We start from the raw sequence: 13,675 nt of genomic DNA, 5'->3' as shown, positions 1-13,675 counted from the left end.
TACAGGGGATGTGTCCTCCCCTGCACGCAGCCCGCTTCTAACCAGGTGATTGATTCCGAGGAAGAACTGGACGTCTTCTTACCCTTCTTTTCTCTGGCAGCATTTAGACATCCAGGTGTGCTAAGCTGTTGGTGACTACTTCCTATATGTTAACAGACACTAAATAGAAGCGGAAAATACTGACGGCCATAGATCGTGTACATGTAAGAATATGTCCGTACACGCGGACACACCCACCCCGACAAATCCCAGCAGGGAACACGGACAAGCATGAAACTTACAAATGGAGTAGCTGCTAATATCCACATCCTGGTTTTCACCAGGTCTACCTAGTTTAAATAAGTTTTAAAAATCCTTGCACTGTGACATGCAAAACCAAAAGCGTGTGAATTCTTTTGAACTGTGGCCTTTTTCGCCGCTTAATTAGGACAGGAAGACACAGACCAAATTTATAACTCATGTTTAACCGTTGCATAGGGCCGCTTGGTGTACGTTTTGGGGAATTTGGACGAGCGTATTCGTGCAGGTGAAAGGGGGGAGAAGGCTCATCCTAAGACCTAAAATCATGGTGGCAGGTGGCGTGTAGAATGAAGGACTGGTTCTAAGGGTTTGTTGTTCTGTTTTGAAGGGTATGTTTTCAGAAGGACTCATGCATGGACAAGGGACTTACGTTTGGGCCGATGGAGTGAAATACGAGGTAAAGCACGTAATGTGTTACAGTTTTAAGGTGTAATTAATGAAACTTAATGGTCCGCTTCCCGCAATGAAACATACTACGTTCATAAAAGTGGTTCAGCTCATGGGTTAAAAAAGTCCAGAGAACCAGAGACTGTAGGTGAAAAGTGACTCATGACCGCACGGGCTCCTCTAGCGATCGTTACCCATTTCATCTGTACGTTCTGGAGGTCTCTGTGTTCTCTGTGTGTATTTGTATTTGGCTTCTCTTACTCTTCACAAACACAAATAGTTCATTATACGTTCTCTTCTGTGCCTTTATCTTTGGGGAGATCAAACCACAGGCATCCCTCCAGCTCCAGCTATGTTTACTGGCTGCTTCTATTCCTCTGTTGTGGGTCCCCCTTAACCCGTCTTGCTGGTTTAAAGGGAATGTGCATTTTTAGATGGATTTTGCTAGGCTATTCTAGACGTTGCGATTGCAGAGCTGCTCCTGACGTCATTTGTAAGGGGTAATGCAGATATTTAAAACACGTGCCTGCAATGCACATATTCAAGTAGCAGCCAAGTGAGGGAAACTGAGGCAGGCTTGGGCCAGTTGGGCTGCTCACTGGGGCTGCACAGTGGGAGACGAGCTCAGAGACACAGGGGAGCCTGAGGTTCTGGTGGTTTGGGGCCACCCTTTCCAGGGAAACTCTTTTCCCCCCAACACCCTGCCTCTAGCCTGCGGGCCTAGGTTTATTTCTGGCAGCTCTCAGGCGAGAGTCCTTCTTGTAGGCACAGACCCTACCACACCAGCCTAGATGGGAGGCTTTATGGGAAGGATTGGAACTGTCACAAAAGTACCTTCAGAGAAGTCAGCCGGCCTTGTGGGATCCAGCTGGCTCTCAGGCCAGGTCGCCCTGTCCCCTTCTTCCCGCTGGCTGCCTGCCTGCCTCTGGCGAGCTCACATTCCCGACCAGCCTGGCCCCGAGCAGCGCGGATTCTCCGGGAGGCAGCCACAGGGCTGGCAAGGCAGCAAGAAGCGTTTCCATCAGTTGATCACCAAGCTGGGCTAATCATCGGCGTCCCCTGGAGAGAACACTAGACGCTCACACGCCCGAGGCCACCTGTTTGCCTCTTGGACCCTTGTCTACACCCAGCTTCTGGCTGTTTTATTCTGCTGGGGCTTCTGCCCAGGGGAGGGGAGGTGAGAGAGGAGGGGGTGTGTAGAGAAGGAAGGAGGAGAGTGGAAACTGGGGGTGCGGGGGAATACTCCACTGCTTCCACGGAGGAGAGACAGGAATAGTATCCAGTAGTCAAGGAGGCGTCAGAAACCGCCCACAGAATTAGGGGTCTCTCCCCTGCTTTCTCTCTCTCACTCTCTGGGCCATTTTGCCCTAGGGTGAGTTTGTGAAGAACATCCCCATGGACCACGGCGTGTACACGTGGCCGGATGGCAGCACCTACGAAGGAGAAGTGATCCACGGTGTGAGGCAAGGATTTGGTATGTTCAAATGCGGCACGCACCCCGTGTCCTACATCGGCCACTGGTGTCACGGCAAGAGACACGGGAAGGTGGGTGAGGCAGCCCCGTGACTCCCGTCCGTTGATAGGATGAACAAACACAGAGGGTGGGAGGTGGGGGCTGGGGTGAAAGTATTTTCACTTTCTGTTGATTGATAGGAAATTCACATCACACGAAATGGACCATTTTGGAATCAGCGGCGGGTGGCATTTAGGGCACTCCCAGCGTTGTGAGAGCTCCACCTCTCTGGTCCCAGAGCATTTTCATCAGCACTCCAAAATTAAACCTGTACCCGCTCTGCAGATATTCCCCGCCCCGACCCCCTGGCGGCCCCCAGTCTGCTTTCTGTCTCTACGGGTTTACCGATCCTGGACGTCTCATAGGAAGGGAACCCTAGAGTATGTGACCTTCCGTGTCTGGCTTCTTCCACTCAGCCTCATGTCTTTGGGATTCCTCAACGTTGTAGGCACTTAATTCCTTTTCGTGGCTGAATAATAATAGTCCAGTGTATGGATGGACCACATTTTGTGTACCCACTCGTCCATCAACGGACAGTGGGGCTCTCTTCGTCTTTGGGCTTCTGTGAAAGGCGCTGCTATGAAAATGCGTGTAAGGGCTTCTCTGAGTACTTGCTCTCAGTTCTCCGGCGAATAAACCTAGGAGTGGAATGTGGGAACGGGCCGTTTAACGTTCTGAGGACCCTCCAGACTGTTTCCCACTGCAGCTGCACCAGTGTGCCCTCTCGCCGGTGATGCACGTTCCATTCACTGCTTTTGTTTTTTTTTAATTTTTTAAAAATGTATTTGACAGAGAGTGAGAAAGGGAGCATAAGCAGAGGAAGGGGGGAGAAGCAGACTCCCCTGCTGAGCAGGGAGCCCGATGCGGGGCTCGATCCCAGGACCCTGGGATCGTGACCTGAGCCGAACGCAGATGCTTAACCGACTGAGCCCCCCAGTGCCCCACACTGCATTCACTTCTAAGCGAGGTTGCCGCTCCTGGCACTGTTGTCTTGCTTTTTGTATCGGATGATCGAATACCGTAGCCCTGTTTTTGGAAACTATTGTAAGAAAAGAAACCCTCTACCATTATAATCGTCACTCTGCTCAGATCTAGACTGTTCTGTCTGTTGTATTCTCTTCCCCTCCCATCCCCTCCGGGTCGTGGGATTGAGCCTGGCATCGGGCTCCCGCTGGGTGTGGAACCTGCTTGGGATTCTCTCCCTCTCCCGCTCCCCGCACTCCCCCTGTTCCTGCAAGTGCGCGTGCGCTCGCTCTCTCTCAAAAAAAAGGGGGGGGGGACAGATCTTTGATTGTAGAGAAGGTGCTAATGCTCACTTTAGGTAACAACAGAGCAGAATTGTTTAGGTACTTACTTGACTCGAAGTTACCGAATATAACGAATAGACGAATGTAATGGCTGTAGCCATTCGTGCCTTAATGCGAACCCTTCGTTGTGAGGGAGGCATTGATGTGTGAACAGCTCGTTCTCACGTGGGGGCTACCTTACCAGCTGCTTGATTCCAAGACAGAAACCTACGACGGAGGAGGGGTCTTGCCCAAGTACGACATTGACTTCTGTGCGGTTTAGACTCCCTAAATGCATATATTTTTTAAATCTTTACCTGTAATAAACATTTGTTTTATGAGGCTCGATTTTTTTTAAACGATATTATTTGTTTTAGGGCTCTATTTATTACAACCAAGAGGGTACCTCCTGGTACGAAGGGGACTGGGTGCACAACATCAGAAACGGCTGGGGGGTCCGATGGTAGGTATCGCTGCTGCCACAAGTGGGGTGTGGGTGAAAAGTGTGGGGGGGGCCCAAATAATTTTCACTTAGGAGACTTAAAGATAAGGTGCAGAGGGGCGCCTGGGTGACACAGTCAGCTGAGTGTCCAGCTCTTGATTTCAGCTCAGGTCATGGTCTTGGGGTCGTGGGATCAGACTCCACGTCGGGCTCCACACTGGGCGTGGAGTCTGCTTAAGATTCTCTCTCTCCCTCTGCCTCTCCTCTTCCGCTGCTCACACATGCGCTTGCTCTCTCTCTCTCTCTCTCAAATAAATAAAATCTTAAAAAAGGTGTAGAAATTCCGGGGAACACATTTTCTATATAAGCAGGGTGGAATATTTAAATTCACCCGAATATAATCTCCATAATGATGAAAAAATTCTATGGCAAATTTAGAGAAACATTATTTTAAATGAGGTTTAATAGTACAGTTTCATTTTATCACAGGTAGAAACTGTCTTTGTTCTCTATTCATCATGGAAACCTATTACTGTATGTTTTTGGAAGACTCTTGACACATTTGCTTGATTTTATTTTATTTACTTTATTTTTTTAATAAAGACATTATTTATTTGACTGAGAGGGCACAAGCAGGGGGAGCAGCAGAGGGAGAGGGAGAAGCATGCTCCCCACTGAGCAGGGAGCCCAGTGCAGGGCTCGATCCCAGGACCCTGGGATCATGACCTGAGCCGAAAGCAGACACTTAACCAACGGAGCCACCCAGGCGCCCCCATTTGCTTGCTTTTAGATCGAGTTGATAGAGTCAGACATCTTAAGGGTTGGAATAATTGGGGGCGAAATGTCAACTAATCATAATCCCATAGGGAGTTAGTTTTAAAAGATTTACAATCCCTGCACTTATCCACTTTCTCGCCTTATTAAATGGTCCGAGGATTTAATAAAGTGGTTTATCCTAAGGTGATGATTTCCACTGACCCCATGCCTATCCACTGGATTTAAGAAGACTGTATGGACATAAGGGTTGGAGTTCTTCAAAGGTGTTAAGAGAAGAAGTTCAAAAGAACGTCTTCTTAAAGATAAGTATGGTATATAAAATAACTGATTGTTTTCCTTTTTTTTTTTTTTTTTTGGTCCCAGTTACAAATCTGGAAACATCTATGAAGGTCAGTGGGAAAACAACATGCGCCATGGGGAGGGCAAGATGAGGTGGCTGACGGCGAACGAGGAGTACACGGGCCAGTGGGAGATGGGCATCCAGGTACGGCGCCAGCTCGCGTGACCCGAACACGTCCAGGTGGGGACCCTGCTGTTCCCCACTCAGCACCTGGGTCGCTCTGTGTACCATCCGGTAACTAAACCGAAGCTTTGCTAACTTCAGAATCCCAAAGTATGATTTCTTGGTCCAGACCATCCTTTTTTAAGTACCGTTTCCTCACCTTTCTCTAAAGGTCTTACGCACAGGTGAGGTCCTGGCATGGGCAAATCGTAATTCCCACTGCTCGTGTGCGGACCAAGTCTGTTGTCTACACCTTAGAAGCTGTGTATTTCCCACACAGAAAAGAAAGGCTTTATATGGTCAAGTTTATATAGTTTATACAGCTAGGATTTTCTAATAATATCTGCATAATCTAATAATATCTTCTTAATCCCCATCACCTGTTTCCCCCATCCCCCCACCCACGTCCCTCTGGTAACCAGCAATTTGTTCTCTGTAGTTAAGATTCTGTTTCTTGCTTGGAGTCTCTCTTTCTCTCTCATTTTTTCCCTCTTTGCTTGTTTGTTTCTCAAATTCCACGTAGGAGTGAAATCATGATATTTGCCTTTCTCCGACTTACTTCACTCAGCATTATGCTCTCTAGCTCCATCCATGTCATTGCCAAGGGCAAGATTTCATTCTTTATGGCTGAATAATATTCCGTTGTATATAATTGCCACATCTTCTTTATTTATTGATCAGTTTGTAGACATTTGGACTCTCTCCATAATCTGGTTATTGTAAGTAATGCTGCCATTGGGTGCGTGTATCCCCATGGATTAGTGTTTCTGTATTCTTTAGGTAAATATCTAGTAGTGTGAATGCTGGATTGTAGGGTAGCTCTAATTTTAACTTTCTGAGGAACCTCCATCCTGTCTTCCAGAACGGCTGCACCGATTTGCATTCCCACCAACAGTGCACGAGGGTTCCTTTTTCCCCCACATCCTCGCCAACACCTGCTGTTTCTCGTGTTGTTGATTTTAGCCGTTGTGACTGGTGTGAGGTGGTGCCTCACTGTGGTTTGGATTTGCATTCTCCTGATGACGGGTGATAAGCATCTTTTCACATGTCTGTTGGCCATCTGTAGGTCTTCTTTGGAAAAGTGTTCATGTCTCCTGCACATTTTTTATCTGGATTGTTTGTTTTTTCGGTGTGGAGTTTGGCAAGTTCTTTGTGTATTTTGGACACTAACCCCTTACCAGATACGTGATTTGCACATTTCTCCTTGCATTCCATAGGCTGCTTTTTAGTTTTGATTATTTTCTTCACTGCGCAGAAGCTTTTTATTTTGATGAAGTCCCACTAGTTTATTTTTGCTTTTGTTTCCTTTGCCTCAAGAGACAAAGCTAGTAAGAAGTTGCTATGGCTGCTGTCAAAGAGGTTAGTGCCTGTGTTCTCTTGTCGGATTGTTATGGTTTCAGATCTCATATTTAGGTCTTTAATCATTTTGGATTTATTTTTGTGTTGGTGTTAAGAGATCCAATTTCGTTCTTTTGCATGTCGCTGTCCCCTTTTCCCAGCACCATTTGTTGAAGAGACTTTTTCCCATTGGATCTTCTTTCCTGCTTTGTCGAAGATCAGCTGATTGTATAATTATGGGTTTATTTCTGGATTTTCTGTTCCATTCATCGTATTTATTTTTGTGTTGGTACCATACTGTTTGGATCACTACAACTTTGTATTATAACTCGAAGTCTAGAAGTGTGATGCCTCCAGCTTCGCTTTGCCTTTTCAAGATTGCTTTGGCTATTTGGGGTCTTTTGTGGTTCCATACAAATTTTAGGATAGTTTCTTCTAGCTCTGTGAAAAATGCTGTTGGTACTTTGATAGAGATTGCTTTAAATGTGTAGATACTATAGACATTTTAATAATGTTCTTCCAATCCATGAGCATGGAATGTCTTTCCATTTCTTTGTGTCCTCTTCAGTTTTTTTCAGAAATGTTCTATAGTTTTCAGAGCACAGGTCTTCCACCTCTTTGGCTGGGTTTATTCCTAGGTATCTTATTATTTTTGGTGCAGTTGTAAATGGGTTTGTTTTCTGAATTCCTCTTTCTGCTGCTTCATTATTGGTGTATAGAAATGCAGCAGATTCCTGCAGATTGGTGTTGTGTCTTGTGACTTTACTGAATTCATGTATCAGTTCTCACAGTTTTTTGGTGGCGTCTTTCAGGTTTTCTATGTGAAGTATCATGTCATATACAAATAGTGAAAGTTTTACTTCTTCCTTACTGATTTGGATGACTTTTATTTCTTTTTGTTGTGTGATTGCTATGGCTAGCACTCCTAGTACTATGTTGAATGACAGTGGTGAGAGTGGACATCCCTGGCTTACTCCTGACCATAGAGGAAAAGCTCTCAGTTTGTTTTTTTTTTATCATTAAGGATGATTTTAGCTGTGGGTTTTTCATATATGGGCTTTATTATGTTGAGTTATGTTCCCTCTAAACCTACTTTGTCAAGGTGTTTATCATGAATGGATGTTGTACTTCGTTAAACGCTTTTCCTGCATCTGTCGAAATGATCATGTGGTTCTTAACCTTTGTCCTATTGATATGATGTCTCACATCAATTGATTTGCAAATATTGATCCATGCTTACAACCCAGAAATAAATTCCACTTGATTGTGGTGAATGAGGTTTTTTTTGTGTGTGTGTGTGTGTGTGTGTGTGTGTGTATGTGTGTGTTTTAAGAGAGAGGGAGTGGTGTGTAAGTGGGGCACGGGGAGTTGGCACAGGGAGAGAGAGAATCCTAAGCAGGCTCCACACTCAGCACAGAGCCCAACACGGGGCTCAGTGTCTCGACCCTGAGATCATGATCTGAGCCCAAATCAAGAGTCGGACGCTTAACTGACTAAGCCACCCATCTGTTTGTTCTTGAATAAGTTTTGGAAGTTTGTATTATTGAAGGAACTTGTCCATTTCATAGAAGTTTATTGGTACAAGGTGGTTCATAATAGTCTCTTATGGGGATGTCTGGGTGGCTCGGTAGGTTGGGCATCTGCCTTCAGCTTGGGTCATGATCCCAGGGTCCTGGATCTAGTCCCAAGTAGGGTTCCCTGCTCAGCGGGGAGGCTGCTTCTCCTTCTATCTGCCGCTCCCCCTGCTTGTGCGTGCTCTCTCTCTCTGACAAATAAATAAATAAAATCTTTTAAAAAAATATCTTCTTTACAAAAATTCTCTCGTGATTCTTTTTTTTTTTTTTTTAAAGATTTTATTTATTTATTTGACAGAGATAGAGACAGCCAGCGAGAGAGGGAACACAAGCAGGGGGAGTGGGAGAGGAAGAAGCAGGCTCATAGCAGAGGAGCCTGATGTGGGGCTCGATCCCATAACGCCGGGATCACGCCCTGAGCCGAAGGCAGGCGTTTAACCGCTGTGCCACCCAGGCGCCCCTCGTGATTCTTTTAATATATATTATATGGGATCCATAGTGATGCTCCCTCTTCCTCCCAGTACCAGTGACTTGTGTTTTCTCTCTTGTCTTCAGCCTTGCTGAAGGTGTATCCATGTCATGAAAGTTCTCTAAGAGCCAGTCTTAGTGTTATTTATTTTCTCTTGAGGTTTTTCAGTTTTTGATTTGATACCTGCTCTTTGTTATTACCTTCCTTCTGTATGCTTTGGGTTTAATGTGCTCTTCTTTTCCTTGAGTTGTACAATGGAAGCTTTATTGATTTGAGGCATTTCTTCTTTTCTAATATAAGCATTTAATACTAAAATTTTTCCTCTCAGGACTGCTTTCTCTGCACCCCACTAATTCTGATATATTGTAATTTTTGTTCAGTTCAAAATATTCTCTAATATCCCTATGACTTCTTCTGTAACCTGTAAATTATTTTGACATATGTTGTTTACTTTCCAAATAGTTGGAGACTTTTCCAGATATCTTTCTGTTGTTGATTTTTGGTTTAATTCTACTGCGGTTAGAGAACATACTTTGTATGACTACATTTCTTTTAAATACCTTATGGTTTAGTTTGTGGCCCAGAATCTGGTCTGTCTTGGTGAATGTTACATGTATTTCTGCTTTTTCTGAATGGAGTATTCTGTGGATGCCAACTAGATGAAGTCGGTTGATAGTGTTGTTCCGGTCTTCTATATCGCATTACTCATTTTCTGTTTTTCTACTCATTTCTGAGAGAAGAGTGGTGAAATGTCCCAGTATGATTGTAGAATCATCTATCTCTTCTTTCAGATCTATCAATTTTTGCTTCATGTATTTTTAACTTCTGTTGTTATGCGCATACATGTTTAGGATTGTTACGTCCTCTTGGTGAATTGACCCTTTTTTATCATCTTGTCATGTCCTTCTTTAGCTCTGATAATTTCCGTTCCTCTGAAGTCTTTTTCTGATGTGAATATAGCCACTCCAGCTGTCTTTTTTCTTTTTAATTTTTAATTATGGTAAAATACACATAACAAAAAAATGTACCATCTTAATCATAGACCTTAATCAGAGACCTTAAGTACATTCACACTGTTGTGCAGCCGTCCCCACCATCCGTCTCCTGAACTCTTTTCATCTTCCCAAACGGAGACTTTGTCGCCATCAGACACTCGCTCCCCATCTCTCTTCCCCCTTCCCCCACCCCTGGAACCCACCATCTATTTTCTGTCCCTGTGAATCTGACTCCTCTTGGTATCTCCTATAAAAGTGGAATTACACAGTATTTGTCCTTTTGCAACTGGTTTATTTCACTTAGCATAATGTCTTCAAGGTTCATCCATCTTATAGTGTGTGTTAGAATTTCCTTCCTTTTCAGGGCTGAATAATATTCCATTGTGTGCTTATATCATCCCTTTGTTTATCCATTCATCCATCGATGGACACCTGGGTTGCTTCCACCTTTTGGTTATTGCAAATAATGCTGCTGTGAACATGATTGCACGGATATTTGTTGGATTCCCCATTTTCAGTTCTTTTCAGCATATACCCAGTTCTCCGAAGATATGTACAGAGTCATCCTACTGTTGAAAAAATTGTGTGTTTATATGTGTTATATGTACACATAGTATATTGATTTTGTACGTACAATCGAATGTGCCTGGGGAAAATACAGAGGGATTCTCAGACTCTCAAGTAGTGGTTACCGCTGCAAAGTGGGATGGCAGAGGGCATTTTTTTTTTTTATCAATTTGTATGTTAAAAATAAAATTTAAGGTAATAATTTATCAGTATCAAGCCAGGCACTTTTTTTTTTTTTTTTTTTTTTTTTTTTTTTTAAAGATTTTATTTATTTATGTGACAGAGAGACAGCCAGCGAGAGAGGGAACACAGCAGGCGAGTGAGAGAGAAAGAAGCAGGCTCCCAGCAGAGGAGCCCGATGTGGGACTCGACCCCGGAATGCCGGGATCACGCCCTGAGCCGAAGGCAGATGCTTTAACGACTGCGCTACCCAGGCGCCCCAAGCCAGGCACTTTTTATACACTATCTTTGGTCTTTACATCCAACCTACAGGATAGGTGTTATTTTCGTTTTATAGATGAAACCCAGAGGGCTTCAGTCCTTTACCTTAGGGCAAAAGTCTGGTTAGTAAACAGATGGCACACGGAGGCTGAACTCAAGGCCGTGTGACTCGAAAACCCACGCTCTTTGTCCTTTCTAATGTGTCCTTGTATCTGATCTAGTGACTGAGTTTTATTTTAATTTTAAAAGATTTTTATTTATTTGGGGGGAGGAGTGCAAGTGGGAGGAGGGAGAGAGGGACATGCAGACTCCATGCTGAGCGAGGAGCCTGATGCAGGGCTCCATCTCAGGACTCTGAGGTCATGACCTGAGCCGAAATCAAGAGACGGGGGCTTAACTGACTGAGCCACGCAGGCTCCCTTGTTGACCAAATTTTAAATGGATTCAGGTAAAAAGAGGAACTATTTTGAGCATTTCTCATGGAAATTTGCTTTCTTTTCAGAATGGCTTTGGGACACACTCCTGGTTTCTCAAGAGAATCCCCAACTCCCAATACCCTTTGAGAAATGAATACGTGGGAGAGTTTGTAAATGGATATCGTCACGGCCATGGAAAGTTTTATTATGCCAGTGGAGCCATTTATGAGGGAGAATGGGTCTCCAATAAAAAACATGGCATGGTGAGTGCAGATGTGTGAAGAGCACATCTTATATATTTTGTAAAGCAACTGAAATACCATAAAAGGCAAGCATTCTCTGTCTGGTAAAACACATAATCCATTTTTGCATAGGATAACTTACTGTTTTGTTAAGATGATTACATGAATTTAAAAATAATTTCCAACATATCAGTATCCTGTATATTTAGAAGTTATATAGTTTATGTTATGTACACACATGTGTGTGTTAGGGTGGTTTTGGTCACAAGTAACAGAAAATCTAGCTTAATCATCCACAGCTGATAAAGAATAAGTGGGTTTCAGGGCTGGTTTGATTCAGCAACTCAGTGGTGTCAGGAGTTTCCTTCCATCTACCCATGATGTTTCCTACCATGATGTCAGCTTCACCCTTATGCTGCCCCTCCCTCGTGACCACAAGATGGATGCTGTGGTTCCAGGCTTCACATCCACATGCCACACTAAGTAGGAGAGAAGAAACTCTTTTCTGAGAAGCTCTCCACAAATATCTTTAATTTAGTTGAGCTGACCTGGGTCATTTAATTACCTCTCCATCAGACCGACTATGGGCGTGGGATGGACAAATACCAGAAGATCCCCTATTCGGTGATGGGCCCTTGGCTGGTCACTAGCATAGTTTAATAAGACACCTTCTGTGACCTAGGAGTAGCTGGGGAGAGGTTGTGGAGCAGATCGAGGAGAAGGAAGAAGAAAGAGGATTTACACAGTGACTCGAGACTCTAGGAGCCTGATTCTGTGGGAGCTAAGTGCATGTCTTAAACAAAAACCTCCAAACCCTTGAAAATGGTATAGACGTAGATTATCAGTGGTTTTCCTGAACTGTAAATCTTTCTGTCTGCAGGGCCGATTAACTTTCAAGAATGGGCGTGTGTATGATGGCTCGTTTTCCAATGACCACATAGTGGCGTTTCCAAATCTTGAAGTTGAGTTCTTAAGTCACCTGGACCTGTCTTCAGCGTGTTCCTTTAAGAGCCGCTACCCCAGGTCCTCCCCCAGTGCTGGTAAGGGGGTGCGCACCCGTCACTGCACGCAAATCAACTTCTATTATCAATGGACTCTACTCATCAAAATACAAAGAATACTTCAGAAACTGAAGTTTCCAGGGGAACCCATAGCGGGTTTTCTGAATACTCTTTTTTTTTTTTAAGATTCTATTTATTTATTTGACAGAGAGACATCCAGCGAGAGAGGGAACACAGGCAGGGGGAGTGGGAGAGGAAGAAGCAGGCTCATAGCAGAGGAGCCTGACGTGGGGCTCGATCCCATAACGCTGGGATCGCGCCCTGAGCCGAAGGCAGACACTTAACGACTGAGCCACCCAGGCGCCCCAGGTTTCTGAATACTCTTGTAACCCACTTGGGTGGAAAATCATTTCCACGTAACACTGAAAAAAAAAATGTTAACTTCCAAAAGCATTTTCTTTTCTTTTCCCCAAAGCATGTTAATTTACTGGTTGAAATGGTAACATTGAAGACTTTTAACATGGCTTTTCACAACAATCCCTTCTATTTGCCTTTATTTGCCAGAAATCATCAGAAAGCTGGATGGCAGTGAAAGTAATTCTGTGTTAGGGTCGAGCATTGAGCTGAATCTCAGTTTGTTGCTGAGTATGTATCCTGAGAAAGATCAAGCAGAGGAAAAGAAGCAGGTAAAAACCTTTCGTATTGTTATACGTTTATATTTTAGGCTAAGTATTAACAGAGTCTCCACGTTCTTGGGAAAATACAGCCGAGGGCAGCTGTCCTGTGTTGAGTGTCTTTTATAAGCCCCCAGATGCTTTGCGTACCATCCCATTTAACTTGCAAGCCAACCCTACTGAACATCCTTTGCGAGACAACAGAAGCCCAGACAGAGGGACTCAGTGAATTAGCCAAGTTCAAGTTACCCTCACCCCCAGCTCCGTCTGAAGGCCAAGGCTGTGGCCACCCCGACCGCAAGGACATTAATTCTGTTGCGCGTTATCACGGGCTGCTGGGATTGCAAAGAACTTCGAACTCCTAGAAATCAGTACAAATCCAGAAATCCTCAGAGACAGAGAAAATTACGTGTACCCAGACTTCATTCGATTAACATCTGGAAAACCCCGTCCACCAAATTACACGTTAGTATCATGACCCTTGCGTTGACTGGGGCTTGGTGTGATTCTTCCGTGAAAGCGTTGTTGAAGTTGTGGCTTGCAGCAAGAGAACAACTGGTACCTCAAAATTGCGAGGCACGCGCCCCTTTGCTCTTCCTCTATCCCGTCTCCTCCAGCCCCAGTTCCGTGGGGCTGCAAAGTGGTGACTCTCCGCCCCCATCCTCCTCTCTTCTTCTCCTGGCCAACGGTGTAACTCGGGCTCCTGGGATCGCTCACTTCATCTGCTGCCAGATTCTTGTTAAAAACAAGA

The 13,675-nt window shown here is 44.5% G+C and overlaps 1 protein-coding gene across 2 annotated transcripts in view; it reads left to right on the top strand.

Annotated features, from left to right (window-relative positions):
* The window catches only part of RSPH10B (radial spoke head 10 homolog B), a 54,316-nt gene that overhangs the window by 10,649 nt on the left and 29,992 nt on the right, over positions 1 to 13,675 (top strand). For both annotated transcript variants that reach the window (XM_026516276.4, XM_057315511.1), the window contains exons 4-10: positions 629 to 697; positions 2,059 to 2,232; positions 3,864 to 3,949; positions 5,069 to 5,189; positions 11,094 to 11,270; positions 12,130 to 12,289; positions 12,815 to 12,936. In XM_026516276.4, coding sequence (XP_026372061.1) covers positions 629 to 697; positions 2,059 to 2,232; positions 3,864 to 3,949; positions 5,069 to 5,189; positions 11,094 to 11,270; positions 12,130 to 12,289; positions 12,815 to 12,936 — 909 coding nt within the window. The remainder of the gene's footprint in view (positions 1 to 628; positions 698 to 2,058; positions 2,233 to 3,863; positions 3,950 to 5,068; positions 5,190 to 11,093; positions 11,271 to 12,129; positions 12,290 to 12,814; positions 12,937 to 13,675) is intronic.

Source organism: Ursus arctos, unplaced genomic scaffold (genome assembly GCF_023065955.2).
Source record: "Ursus arctos isolate Adak ecotype North America unplaced genomic scaffold, UrsArc2.0 scaffold_2, whole genome shotgun sequence".
In the NCBI taxonomy this organism is placed as follows: domain Eukaryota; kingdom Metazoa; phylum Chordata; class Mammalia; order Carnivora; family Ursidae; genus Ursus; species Ursus arctos.
The sequence above is the reverse complement of the archived record's forward strand: the minus strand, read 5'-3'. Positions and strand labels throughout refer to the sequence as shown.